At 39.4% G+C, this 15466-nt stretch overlaps 1 protein-coding gene across 3 annotated transcripts in view; it reads left to right on the top strand.

The window, feature by feature from the left end:
* Nucleotides 1–15466, top strand: part of GOLM2 (golgi membrane protein 2) — a 140383-nt gene that overhangs the window by 74546 nt on the left and 50371 nt on the right. For 2 of the 3 annotated variants that reach the window (XM_080664738.1, XM_080664740.1), the window contains exons 7-8: nt 1792–1890; nt 2845–3015. In XM_080664738.1, the coding sequence (XP_080520864.1) occupies nt 1792–1890; nt 2845–3015 (270 nt within the window). The remainder of the gene's footprint in view (nt 1–1791; nt 1891–2844; nt 3016–15466) is intronic. The other variant, XM_080664739.1, reaches the window with a different exon arrangement.

Below are 15466 nucleotides of genomic sequence, written 5' to 3'. Positions count from 1 at the left end.
TTTGATTCCAGTCAAGGGCATGTACCTTGGTTGCAGGCACATCTCCAGTAGGGGGTGTGCAGGAGGCAGCTGATTGATGTTTCTCTCTCATTGATGTTTCTAACTCTCTATCCCTCTCCCTTCCTCTCTGTAAAAAAAATCAATAAAATATATTTTTAAAAAAACCAAAAAAACTCAGGTTGTTTAGTTAGTGTGGCTCAGTGGTTGAGCATAGACTCAGAAACCAAAAGGTCATCAATTCAATTCCTGGTCAGGGCATGATCCCCAGTAGGAGGCATACAATAGGCAGCCAATGAATGATGCTTCTCTTTTATTGATGTTTCTATCATTTTATGTCTCCCTCTTCCTCTCTCTTTAAAAATCAATAAAGTCCTAGCCATTTTGGCTCAGTGAATAGAGCGTCGGCCTGCAGACCACTGAGCCAAACCGGGTTCGATTCTGGTCAAGGGCACATACCTTGGTTGCAGACTCTTCATTGGCCCGGGCCCTGATCGGGGCTTGTGAAGGAGGCAACCAATCGATGTGTTTCTCTCACATCGATGTGTTTCTCTGCCTTTCCCTCTCTTCTACTCTCCCTAAAAATCAATGGAAAAATATCCTCAGATGAGGATTAACAAAACAAACCAAAAAAAATCAATAAAAATATTTAAAAAACAAACCCATGTATACTAGTTAGGATGCACTAGCTGTAGTGTATTAATTTACAATCCCCTAATTGCTGTAACTTAGAACTATAAAGGTTTATTTATTGTTCATATAACATTTGCTGCAGGTTAGATGTCTGTCTTTGCAGTTCTCCTTCAAGCATTGTCCCCTTTCATTATTTTAAGCCACCGTCTTCATATGTAGCCTGCAGAATTGTAGCACAAAGGGAAGACATATTGTAGGTGATTTGCACAGATTTAATACCATATTTGGAAGTGTCACCCACATTCTCATGGTCAGAACCCAGTCCTATGGCCCCCCATACGTAAGGCTGGTCTTCCTCTGTTTCCAGGAAAAATAGAATGAAATATGATCACATAGCATTGTCTCTGCCACACGAAAGTCTTAGAAGAATAAAATGTGCCACTATTCATATCCTATAGATGGACTTTTTCTATCTTTTTTCTTTATCTGTTTTTCTTCTCTACAGTTTCTTTGCTCTCTTCTTTTGTATCATGTTATGCTGCGCAAGCATATAGTGTAATTAGTCGTAGTGAATGAAGAGGTATCTCTTTCCCTGTTGCCTTCATTTCTTAAGGGAGAATAAATTCCCTACTATAAGTATGTACATCTTTGTTAGTAAGCCCTTGGTACAACTTAAAATTTCCCTCTTCAAAAAGTAAATCTCAACTTGTTATATTATTCATATTTAGTTTTTATTTAAATATGAGCAACTTGGAATAGCATATTTTTATTGCTTCACCTAACCTATAAATGTCAAGCTTTATTAATGCTATCTATATATAAAGGTATCACTATATCTGAAGAGATGTTTTTACTCATTCATTCATCAGCTCTAACTGAGCTCCTCTTATATGCCAGGCACTATTCTAAATGTTGGGAATATAGTAGAGAATAAGATAGAGTTCCTATTGTCTTTTATTCTGGTCAGATTTATCGATCACCAAAATTTGTGATGGGTGGTACAATGTATCAATTAGTAGCCACAAATTAATTATATGCCAACTACAAGAATTACAAAATTAGGATAAGCATCATATGATTAGTGCAATGTAAATGTATGGTGGTTGGTTTTTAGAAATCATAAAGTCAATGGGAATAATATGGATCTATTTTTTCTTTTAGTTTTAAAGAAACCCCCTATTTCTATTTCTCAATATGGTAGTCATCAAGCAATCTCCAATCGTCCAACTGGACAACCTCTCTCCCCTAATATGGTTCCAGGTATGAAGTCTTATTCTTAAAATTTTACTTGAAAACTAATTTCTTGGTCATGTATTGTTACGTAGTGAATAAAACATGTCACTTAACAGCATAGTGAAGTAATTTTCTTCTAGTTAATGGTACATATTTTCAAATCACTGATAAAAGCTCAGGGAAGTGATCATTTAAAAATGCACGTTATCTAATAGATTCCTAAAAGCAGAAGAATTATTTGTTTTGCAACTCTGGACTATATATTCCCTTTCATCTCTGTTGTTCTGTATGTACATATTTACCTTCTTCAAAATGTGTTCAAATTTATCTCACAGAGTCCTTCTATAAATTACTAGATTCACCTATTTTAAACTTTCTACTTTGTACTTACGAATGTTTTTGTTTTCTGAATACCTATTTGATTTTATAGAAATGTTCTCCTGAAATGAGAATTGATACGATTAAAATTAATTATAAGGATCTAAAGCAAGGCTTTGGTGAGGAAAAAAAAAGGGTGGGGGAAAGAAAGGTTATATCCAGGAGAATACTAATAAGAAATAAGTCAACAATTAATAATCAAGAATAACTACTGTAGATGAAAATGACTTAGAGTTTGGAACTTTTAAAAGCCTTACTGGATTTTGGAGATTTCTGACAACGTTATATAGTTTGGAGGGGGAAAAGAGTCATCCAACCTGTATCATTGTCATTTTAATTTTTCAGTTTCTATTACATATTCCTTTGGTGAATAGGTTTTATAATCAGTACTGGAGGTGCGACTGATTAGTAAACTTCACACAGCTAGAATCACATTGGTTGTAAGATTTGGTTGAAGGAATTATAATCAATCTTAAAAAAAAAAAAAAAAAGGCTATCTAACTACCCAATGTCAGATAACAACGTGCCTTAGCTTTTCTAAAGCAGATCTTGTGAAATTCTCCTGTAAAATAATGACTTTAACTTGATGTTTTTCTATCGTAGATTCTCATGTAAATCATAATGGAAACCCTGGAACTTCAAAACAGAACCCTCCCAATCTTCTTCAGCGTTTAATTCCAGGCCCAAACTTGGAGAGTGAACCCAGAATTCAAGGTGATATACTAAAGCAGGCTACCAAGGATAGAGCCGGTGATTTCCATAAATTAAAGCAAAGTAAGAATGAATTGATAAATATTATGCTGAAAGATTTCTTTAAATATAATTTTTGTTTATAAGGCTCAATTAAGGTCTTTATTACTATAATCTCTAATGACTATATAGTAAAGCTATATACATATAAACAGAAAGTATAATGGTGGTAAAATTTAAAAGTAAAGCAGGTTTTTAAATGCATAGAGATCTTAAAGAAGAGTTTTAAAAGCTTCTCGTTCTCCAGTGTTCAATAATAAATTTCAGGTGAGTTCATTTTTTTTAAATGCTATTAGTTCTTATGACTAAAATTTTTTGGAGAAGTGAGAAAAGATATATTTTACTAGGCTAGTGAGTCAAAACTTTGATTATAAGGAACAGAATATAAATAGTTTTGAAAAATGAATTCTGGGGGAAATATAGACCTGGGGAGACTGCCGTAGTGGATGTTTCAGTACTGCTTTCTTTTTTATTCCTTCCAGTTGCAATTTACTTCGTTTAGGTCTTAGGAGAGAAGTGAAAGAAATTGAATATACTCATAGTACTATGTAATAAAGTATCACTGCTTAATTGTTTCAGAGTTATTGATTTTGATAAAAGGACAATACCACAAAAAATTCTGGTAGTAGAGAGAATTTAGGGCAGGACAGTGTCTTTTAAACCAGTGGTCGGCAAACTCATTAGTCAACAGAGCCAAATATCAACAGTACAACTATTGAAATTTCTTTTGAGAGCAAAATTTTTTAAACTTAAACTTCTTCTAACGCCACTTCTTCAAAATAGACTTGCCCAGGCTGTGGTATTTTGTGGAAGAGCCACACTCAAGGGGCCAAAGAGCCGCATGTGGCTCGCGAGCCGCGGTTTGCCGACCACTCTCTTAAACCATATGAGACAGTTCCCTTAAACTATACTTTTTTTTATTTCCTCTGCTGATTTCAAGGCTTTTTCCCTTCAACTTCTGAACAGATAGAATGTCTAAAAGCTCCAATTTGCCTTTATTAGCTTTTTATGATGGCTTCTATGTTCAGAGCAGTGTTTAGGCAGCGATTTGTACACAGGTTGCTTGTAAAATGAGAACTGCACAGTGTTACATTTTTTAAATCTACTCAAGATATTTTTATTGGTCTTATTACAATTATTCATATTTCAGAATCTATATCAACATATAGTTTTCATGCATTCAGTTGACTTTTCTTCCTTGTTACTTAAAAGCATATTTGGGTATCTTGACTAAAGTAATATATGAAAAACATTTTTATTTATAAGAATGTGGCTAATATTTTAAATACAGTGAAAAAATATTTTCTCAAAATTTTGTTGGGATATTGCCTCAAAACTTTTACCTCAACAAAAAGAGGTTTAGAGTAAGGGTGTAACTAAATGAAATATCTTAATTTGATTACTTAAGATTTTTTTCTAAACTTATAGTTTATTCCATAAATTTTTTTATTTGCCTTTGTTTGTTTTTACCAATCTTTGGGCAAAGAATGTGATTGGAAAGTAATTGCCAGAAAATGATCACTCTGTACAACTTATTTTTAAAGGAGTCTAAACTCTTGCCCAGCTGTTGTGGCTCAGTGGTTGAGCCTCAAACTATGAACCAAGAGGTCACGGTTCATATTCCTGACAGGGCACAGGCCCAGGTTGTGGGTTCAATCTCCAGTAGGGGGCGTGCAGGAGGGAGCTGATCAATGATTTTCTCTCATCATTGATGTTTCTATCTCTCTCCCTCTCCCTTCCTCTCTGAAATCAATAAAAATATATTTTTAAAAAACACTCCAAATTCTTTTCATTGTATATATTTCAGTACAAATATTATTGTGAGAGTTAAAATCAAGGTGAGCATTATTTTGTGATTTACTTTGACATTATTTCATACATAATTTTAACCTATCAAATAGTTACATAGTTGTTATTTTAAATGTATTTGTATACTCACACACATATACATATATCCTGTTGTGTTTAGGTAATAATAGTAGTTTTCATTTAGCTCTTTTCTTTTATTGATTATTTATATTATTTTGTATTCTCTCAGGTTGTAATAACTATGAATATCTTTTTTCAAAGTACTTAATGCTTCTCCTACTTTGAGTGTTCCTTTAAAAGTGTAGTCCCCAAACTGAAATTACTAGTTCAGAGTACTTGACCAGCTTTCTAGCTCCTGTTACATATTGTCAGATTGTTCTCTAGAACAGTTTCACAGTGTCAGTGGAGATATTTAAATTTATTTCACTCTGGCTTGACCACATTTGCTTTTTAACGCTTTTATAAGGTATTTAGAATATGTTCCTTAAAGATGGTTTGGTAAGCATTTACTTTCTAGCAACCTATTCATTTTTGTGAGGAATTTTATTGTAATTATTACTGGGTATGTAACTGTGCCTCACTTTTTTTTTTTTTTTTAATATATATTTTTATTGATTTTTTTTTTTTTTTTTTTTTTTTTTATAGAGAGGAAGGGAGAGGGAGAGGGATAGAGAGTTAGAGACATCGATGAGAGAGAAACATCGATCAGCTGCCTCCTGCACACTCCCTACTGGGGATGTGCCCGCAACCAAGGTACATGCCCTTGACGGGAATCGAACCTGGGACCCTTCAGTCCACAGGCCGACGCTCTATCCACTGAGCCAAACCAGTCAGGGCTGTGCCTCACTTTTGACCACTTAGCGTGGTATCTTTGGAAATTGATCCTATATCTTTGTATCAAATCTTTATAAATAATTCAGATACTGACTTTTTATAATTTGCCTTTACCATAGTTTTCCACTTCAGTTGCCTTTCTTGATAGGAGACTTCATTCTCTTTTGTGATGCAAAAGTTTTTTTAATTAAAAATAATTTTTAAATTGTTATAAAATCCACCAAAGTATTTGATTCAGTGACACTCAGTACATTCACAATGTTGTACAATCATCACAGCTGTCTAGTTCCAGAACATTTTCATCACCCTGAAAGAAACTTTTACCCATTAAACAGTTACTTCCCATTCTCTCTTACCAGTAGTTCGTGGCAACTTTCTAATCTGCTTTCTGACTCTGTTAATTCACCTGTTCTGGATATTTCATATATAGGGAATCATACTATATGTAGACTTTGTGCATAGCTTCTTTCACTTAGCATACTGTTTTCAAGTTTCAGCCATGTTGTTTCTTTTTATGGCTGAATAATATTCAGTACGAATATTATTGTACGAATATATTTTGTTTATTGTTCATTCATTGATAGACATTTGAATTGTTTCTACTTTTTGGCTATTGTAAGTAGTGCTACTGCTGCTATGAACATTCCTTTACAAGTTTTTGGTGAACACCTGTTTTCAGTTTTTTCAAGTATATACCTGACCTAGATGTGAAATTGCTAGGTCATATGCTAATTCTATGTTTACCTATATAAGATCTGCCAAACTGTTTTCCACAGCAGCTGCACCATTTTAGAATCCCACCAGCAATGCATGAGCATTTCCATTTCTCCACATCCTTGTCAACACTCAATGTTTTCCTTTTATTTTTTCTTTTAACTATTGCCATCTTAGTGGGTGTGAACTAGTATCTCACTGTAATTTTCATTTTCCCAATGACTAATGACATTGAGCATCTTTTTCATATACTTGTTTGCCATTTGTATATCATCTTTGGAGAAATGTCTCTTCAAGTTCTTTACCCATTTTTAAATTGGGTTGTTTGTCTTTGTTCAGTTTTAAGTGTTCTTTATACGTTCTGGATGAAAGACCCTCATCAGATATATGATTTGCAAATATTTTTGCCCATTCTGTGGGTTGTCTTTTCACTCTGATAGTGTCCTTTGATACAGAAAGCATTTTAATTTTGAAGTCCAGTTTATCTATTTTTTCTTTTGTTGTTCATGCTTTTGGTGTCATATCTAAGAAACCTTTGCCAAATCAAAGGTCTTGAAGATTTCCTGCTGTTTTTTTCTAAGAGCTTTATAGTTTTAGCTTTTATGTGTAGATTTTTGACCTATTTTAAATTAATTTTTATATGGTGTGAGTTAAGGGTGCAATTTTCTTCTTCTATATGTGGGTATTTTCCCAGCACTACTTGTTAAAGAAAGTCTTCTTTCCCCCATTGAACAGTCTTGGCATTCTTATCAAAAATCAGTTGACCCCAGATGTTTGGGTTAATTCTGTACTCTCAATTCTGTTCCATTCAGAACAGATGACAGTATCACACTGTTTAGATTACTGTAACTTTGTAGTAATTTTTGAAATCGGGAAGTGTGAGTCTTTCAACTTTGTCCTTCTTTATAACATTTTTTGACTACTTGTTATCTCTTAAAATTCGAAGTGAATTTTAAGATCATTTGTTTATTTTTACTAAAAAGGCAGCTGGGATTTTAATAGGAATTGCATTGAATCTGTAGATTACTTTGGAGTGTATTCTCATCTAAACAATATTAAGTATTCCAGTCCATGGAAAATGGGATGCTTTCTACTTATGTAGGTAGGATATCTTTAATTTCTTTTAGCAATGTCTTATAGTTTTCAGTTTGTAAGTCTTGTGCCTTCTTGGTTAAATTTATTCTTAAGCACTTTATTCATTTTGATGTTATTGTAAATCATATTTTCTTAATTTCCTTTGTAGATTGTTCATTGCTAATGCATAGAATATGACTTTAGGATAACTTTAAAAAAATTATTTATTGTTTAAAGTATTACATATGTCTCCTTTTCTCCCCACTGACCTCTCCCTGGCTGTTACCACACCCCCGGAACATGCCCTTACCCCCCTGCTGTCTGTGTTTATGGGTTATGCTTATATGCATGCATACAAGTCCTTTGGTTGACCTCTTGTCCCCCCTCCCCTTCTGAGGTTGGATGGCCTGTTCGATGCTTCTGTGTCTCTGGATCTATTTTTGTTCATCAGTTTATATTGTTCATTATATTACACAAATAAGTGAGACCATGCGATATTTATCTTTCTCCGAGTGGCTTATTTCGCTTAGCATAATGCTCTCCAAGTCCATTCATGCTGTTGCAAATGGTTAAGAATTCCTTCTTTTTTACAGCAGCGTAGTATCCCATTGTGTAGATGTACCACAGGTTTTTAATCCACTCATCTGCTGATGGGCACTTAGGCTGTTTCCAAATCTTAGCTATTGTAAATTGTGCTGCTATGAACATAGGGGTGCATATATCCTTTCTGATTGGTGTTTCTGATTTCTTGGGATATATTTCTAGAAGTGGAATTACTGGGTCAAATGGGAGTTCCATTTTTAATTTTTTGAGGAGACTCCATACTGTTTTCCACAGTGGCTGTACCAGTCTGCATTCCCACCAGCAGTGCACGATGGTTTCTTTTCTCCGCATCCTCTACAGCACTTGACTGTTTTGTTTTCTTTTGGGCTTTAGGTTTTAAATTCTTTTAATGTAGTTTTCTAATAATACTAGAGGCCCGGTGCATGAAATTTGTGAATGGGGGTGTGTGTCCCTCAGCCCAGCCTGCACCCTCTCCAATCTGAGACCCCTCGAGGGATGATCCCAGTCAGATCGGGCCTAAATGGGCAGTCGGACATCCCTCTCACAATCCAGGACTGCTGGCTCCCAACTGCTCGCCTGCCTACCTTCCTGATTGCCCCTAACCGCTTCTGCCTGCCAGCCTGATCACCCCTAACCACTCCCCTGCCAGCCTGGTCACCCCTAACTGACCTCCCCTGTGGCCTGGGTCCCCCACAACTGCCCTTCCCTGCAGGCCTGGTCGCCTCCAACTTCCCTCCTCCGCCTGCCTGGTTACCCCTAACTGCCCTCCCCTGCAGGCTTGATCGCCCCCAACTGCCCTCCCTTGCAGGCCTCATCCCTCCCAACTGCCCTCCCCTGCTGGCCTGATCGCCCACAACTGCTCTCCCTGGCAGGCCTGGTCCCTCCCAACTGCCCTCCCCTGCTGGCCATCTTGTGGTGGCCATCTTGTGTCCACATGGGGGCAGGATCTTTGACCACATGGGGGCAGCCATCTTGTGTGTTGGAGTGATGGTCAATCTGCATATTACTCTTTTATTAGATAGGATAGAGGTCTGGTGCATGGGTGGGGGCCAGCTGATTTGCCCTGAAAGGTGTCCCGGATCAGGGTGGGGGTTCCCTTGGGGCATGGGGCGGCCTGGGCAAGGGGCCTGTGGTGGTTTGCAGGCCGGCCATGCCCCCTGGTGACCCAAGTGGAGGCCCTGGTATCTGGGATTTATTTATCTTCTATAATTGAAACTTTGTCACCTGGAGCGGAGCCAAGCCTTCTGCTCACTCCATGGCTGCAGTCATTTCTGTTGGGATTTATTTATCTTCTATAATTGAAACTTTGTAGCCTTGAGCGGAGGAGGCCAAGGCAGGCCAGGGCTGCAGAAGCTTGGCTTCCTCCACTGCCGGGGGCAACCCTAGCCTCCTGCTCTCTCCAGCTCCATGGCTGCCGCCATTTCTGTTGGGATTTATTTATCTTCTATAATTGAAACTTTGTAGCCTTGAGTGGAGGCCTGGGCCTTCCAGGGTGTGCGGAAAGCTCGGCTTCCTCCATTGCCAGGGAAACCCAAGCCTCCCTCCTTGCTCCGTGGCTGCAGCCATCTTGGTTGGGTTTATTTGCATATTCGCTCCTGATTGGCTGGTGGGCATGGCTTGTGGGCATGGTTTGTGGGTGTAGGGGAGGTACGGTCAATTTGCGTATTATTCTTTTATTAGATAGGATAATGTATTTGTCATATACATTAGCATATATGTAAACATGTATGTGTGTATGTATAAAGCCAATCTTCTTAATGATTCAAATTTTCTATCTGTTTTGCATCAACTACATTTTTGTTTTCTTTTTACCTTATGACACTTTTCTCCCACCCCCAACCCCTGCCTCTGGCAACTACCAATGTGTTCTCTGTATCCATGAGCTTAGTTTATTTTGTTGTTGTTCTTAGATTTCACATATAAGAGAGATCATGTGGTATTTTTTTTTTCTGACTTATTTCAGTTAGGATAATGCCCTCAGGATAATACTTGTTGCAAATAGCAAGATTTCATTTGTTTTTTTATGACTCAGTAGGTAAGATATATATATATATATATATATATATATATATATATATATATATGTCACAGTTTATTTCTTTTTTTCCTCTTATTTAAAAAATATATTTTTATTTCAGAGAGAGCAAGGAAGAGGGAGACAGAAACATCAATGATTAGAGAGAATCATTGATCAGATGCCTCCTGCATGCCCTCTACAGGGGATCGAACCCACAACTGGGGCATGTGCCCTGACTGGGAATTGAACCCCAACCTCCTGGTTCATGGGTTGACACTCAACCACTTAGCCACACCACCCAGGCCACGTTTATTTCTTTACTCATTCATTCATCAATAGATACTTAGGTTGTTTCCATGTCTTGGCTATTGTAAATAATGCTACAATGAACATAGAGGTGCAAGATTTTTATTTTTATTTTTTATATTCTTCTTGGTGTTTTTCTGTCTTGGATATAAGGATGTTCCTTTCTAACAGGTATGGGAAAGGCACCTTTCACATGAGGATTTTATGACCTGCTTCAGGAGAAGGTCAGAAAGTTCTTTTTGCACATGCCATTTCTCAAATTCCTTCAGCTTAAAATACAGTAGTCTTTCTTTATCCATGGGGGATATGTTCCAAGATCCCAGGGGACACCTGAAACCAGAGATAGTACCAAACCATATATATACTATATTTTTTCCTATATATACATACCTATATTAAAGTTTAATTTATAAATTAGGCACAGTAAGAGATTAACAATAATAACTAATAACAATTATAACAATATGCTGTAATAAAAGTTATGTGAATGTGGTCTTTCTCAAAATACCTTATTGTATTGTACTCACCTTTTCACTTAAAGGAAACACCTTTTCGGTTCTCTTTGGCATATCTGAATTGCCAGCATCACTTCTCTTATGCTTTTGGGCCATTTTTAAGTAAAAGAAGAGTTTCTTGAATACAAGCACTGTGCTGGTGTGACAGTTGATCAGATAACTGAGATGACTACTAAATGACTAATGGGTGGTAGCATAGACAATGTGGATACACTGGACAAAAGAATGATTTGTGACCCAGGTGGGACAGAGAAGGGCAGTAGGACATTTCATCTGGCTACCCAGAATAGTGTACAATTTAAAACTTACAAATTATTTATTTTGGGAATTTTCCATTTAATAATTTTGGAGCAAGGTTGACTGTAGGTCACTGAAACATGGAAAGCAAAACTTTGGATAAAAGGTGACTACTCTTTTTAAGATGCTGTTTTTGAGAGTATTTTGTCCTGAATCCCATCATTACCCTATCTGAAACTTCCCCAAGAAGTTTCGTAGTCCAGAAACTGAGTTGGTAGATTGTCTCAGAACTCATTGAACCTGTCTCTCAGTGCTAGGCATTTCTGTGGAAACAAAAGAAAAACAAAGGTTAATCATTGGAACAACTATAAGATTGGGAAAAGTAGGCTTATAGTTGTTTGTATTGAAAATAATGCAATAATCTATAATAATAAAAGCATAATATGCAAAACAACCGAACAGCAGAACGACCGTCCAGACAACCTAACGATGACCACGCTATGACACACACTGGTGGCAGGCCAACCAAGGGGAGTGTGATGTGATTGCTCGGGGGGCCTAGATCAATTGCCCCAAAGAGGGAGACCCAGGCCACCAGCTGATGGGATGATCAATTGGGGGCAGGGGAGCTCCGTGATCACCCTGCAGAGAGAGGCCCAGGCCAGCCAAGCAATCACACCCCACACCTGTTGCCTGCAGAGGGAGGCGATCAGTGGCTGGGGGGCGGGGGGCGGGTGGGCAGCGCCGCACAGATGGCAAGCAGTGGCAGCGGCCGGGGGTGGGGCCAGCTGCCGGAGCTGGGCAAAAGAAAGCCCTGATAGTCCCTGATCGCTGGCCAGGCCTAGGGACCCTACCCGAGGGATCCCGGATTATGAGAGGGTGCATGCAGGGCTGAGGGACACACACACACACACACACACATACACACACACACACACACACACACACTATGTATGAATTTTGTGCACTGGGCCTCTAGCTAATACATAATAGTACAAGCATAAACTTTGTCTTTCACATACAACTGTAAACTTACTTTTGCTCCACCCTGTTTAAACTCAGCTTTTTAGTCCAGAAGGCATGCAGTTGAGAAGATTTTATAGATGTTGGACTCAAAGTACCTTCCAATGGAATGAAGACATGTACTGGCAATATGACAGATTTTGCTGGTTTACACTTTGAATGTCTCTGGTGATGCCATCAGGTGATCTGGTGAACTTTCTAACTGGCCCACACAACAACAGGCACAATGATTGTCCACTCATGAGCTATTGTGTTGATTTATCTGAAGTTTATATCAAACTAGAGGCCCAGTGCATGATCCCCCCCAACTGCCTGGTCCCCCCCAACTGCCCTCCCCTGCCGGCCTGGTTCCTCCCAACTGCCCTCCCCTGCTGACCTGGTCCCCCCCAACTGCCCTCCCCTTCCAGCCTGGTTCCCCCCAACTGCCCTTTCCTGCAGGCCTGGTCCCTCCCAACTGCCGGCCCAGTCACTTCTGACTGCCCTCCCCTGCTGGCCTGATCACCCCCAACTGCCGTCCTTGCAGGCCTGGTCCCCCTCAACTGCCCTCCTCTGCCAGCCTGGTCACCTCTAACTGCCCTCCCCTGCTGTCCTGATCACCCCCAACTGCCCTCCCTTGCAGGCCTGGTCCCTCCCAACTGCCCTTCCCTGCTGGCTATCTTGTGGTGGCCATCTGTGTCCACATGGGGGCAGCCATCTTTGACCACATGGGAGTGGCCATCTTGTGTATTGGAGTGATGGTCAATTTGCATATTACTCTTTTATTAGATAGGATTGTCCAGCTTCAGCTTACAGAGAGGAAGGGAGAGGGAAAGATAGAAACATCTCATAAAGTGATAGGAGAAAATCATTGATCAGCTGCCTCCTGCACACCTCCTACTGGGAATAAAGCCCAAAACCCAGGATTGTGCCCTGACCGAGAATCAAATCGTTACCTCCTAGTTCTTAGGTTGTTGCTCAACCACTGAGCCACACCGGCGGGGGCAAGAAATTTTAATTTTAGTGATTCAAAGACAAAAGGGTGGAAGAAAAATTGGAAACTTTACTTTGGAGAGTTGTAGCCAGATATTGGAGGGACCTAGAAAGATTCAGGATCAAGTCCAGTTCACAGGTAGATAACAAAATCTTAACAACAATAATTAGGACTAGAATGTAATACCCACAAAAGTGTGCTATAATTCTCTATGGAAGCAATATTTTTCTCTCTGTAATCATCCCCATTTCTATCAAAAGATAATGAAAGTAAGATTAATTTGTTTGCAAAGTAAACCTAGTCTCATGAAACTTGGTCTGATTATTTATATAGTGCAGCAAGAGTAGTGATTGACCATATAGGTCTTTTGAGTTTGCTTTGCTGAAACTTTTCATAAGGAATCTCAGATTGGATTTTTAAAAGGCTTTGGAGACTAGGAAGCCAAGCCAAGGACTCAACATCCGACTTTGCCTGCAATACCTATACACTTAGATGAATTCCTCTTTTTTCAAGGTTCCCAAAATAGGCTGAGATTCCTGAGCCTGCAGGAAGTGACCTTCCTTACTCACCTGTAAGGCTAGGAACCCTGTACGCCAGATATAGGCTAGTTTTTACAAAGAGGGCTTTATAATTATTGATTCCTTAAAGTCAACCTTCGTTTCATAAAGCTGTATCATTTTTGGAATTTTGTGTAACTGTAATCATATAATCAAAATGATTAGTTGGTCATAAATTATATTAATGCTAGAGGCCCAGTGCACGACATTCAGGCACTGTGCAGGGGGGTCCCCTCAGCCCAGTCTGCACCCTCTTGCAGTCCTGCAGGGAGCCAGCCTAACCCAGCAGGCGGACATTCCCTGAGTGGTCCTTAGCACTGCCTTGGAGACGGGAGAGGTTCCCACCACCACCACTGCGCTTGCCAGCTGTAAACCCATCTTCTGGCTGAGCGGTGCTCCCCCTGAGGGAGCACACTGACCACCAGGGAGCAGCTCCTGTGTTGAGCGTCTGCCCCCTAGTGGTCAGTGTGCGTCATAGTGACCGGTTATTCCACCATTCTGTCAATTTGCATATTAGCCTTTTATTATATAGGACTAGAGGCCCAGTGCATGAAATTCGTGCATGGGGGGAGGCTGTCCCTCAGCCCAGCCTGCACCCTCTCCAATCTGGGACCCCTTGAGGAATGTCCGACTGCCCGTTTAGGCCCGATCCTGGTAGGGATCATCCCTCTCACAATCCAGGACTGCTGGCTCCCAACTGCTTGCCTGCCATCCTTCCTGATTGCCCCTAACTGCTTCTGCCTGCCAGCCTGATCACCCCCTAACCACTCCCCTGCCAGCCTGATTGATGCCTAACTGCTCCCCTGCCAGCCTGATTGCCCCTAACTGCCCTCCACTGCAGGCCTGGTCACCCCAAACTGCCCTCCCCTGCAGGCCTGGGTCCCCCCCAACTGTCCTTCCCTGCAGACCCAGTCTCCCCCAACTTCCCTCCTCTGCTGGCCTGGTCACCCCTAACTTCCCTCCCCTGCAGGCTTGATCGCCCCCAATTGCCCTCCCTTGCAGGCCTGGTCCCTCCCAACTGCCCTTCCCTGCTGGCCATCTTGTGGTGGCCATCTTGTGTCCACGTGGAGGCAGCCATCTCTGACCACATGGGGGCAGCCATCTTGTGTGTTGGAGTGATGGTCAATTTGCATATTACTCTTTTATTAGATAGGATATAATTATGAGAATTTTTCTACTTTTAATTTCTTTTTTCCAAAATTCTTAGTCCTGATACTTTTATAGTTTTTCTCTTTTTTAAATTATTGATTATCAAGTGTTTTAATGTTTTACAAAAACCCAACTACTGATTTTGCCACTTTTTCATTCTAATCTGTCTTATAACTTATTCTTTGCTGCTTGTGATTTGTTAATTTATTCCCTTTTAAAATTTTTCGGTAGATAATTAATTCTTTACACTTCTTTCTTATTAATATATTCACTTACACAAAGTTATTGAATGCCAGCTAGGCAAAACCTGCATTTATAACCACAATTTTTCCTCTGTTTGGTGGTATACTTTAGTTTTAACATACTATAATCTCCATTTCTTCTGTCTTTTAAGGATATTTTGCCATTTTATTATGATTTTGTTCATGAAGAAGCATTATTAAGAGCATTTTTCTCTCTCTGGTTTTAATTGCTAACTTTATTTCTCCATCTGTATTCAAAGTAAGTAAAAGCGAACATGTGTCGCAGGACATGAGGACTAAGCCTATTTGTTTTTTGTTAGGGCAATTGAGGCTTGTAGAAATGGCCAGTCTTTAGCTGAATTTGAAGAATGTGATCTTGTGTTAAGCTAGATCTATGTGTTTTGTTTCCAAAACAAATAGTAAAAATAATCTTTTGTTTTTTTTTGTTAATCCTTAACCAAGGA

The sequence above is a fragment of the Plecotus auritus genome, assembly GCF_963455305.1.
Source record: "Plecotus auritus genome assembly, chromosome: 1".
Lineage (NCBI taxonomy): Eukaryota > Metazoa > Chordata > Mammalia > Chiroptera > Vespertilionidae > Plecotus > Plecotus auritus.
This window is presented reverse-complemented; position numbering and strand designations above follow the sequence as displayed.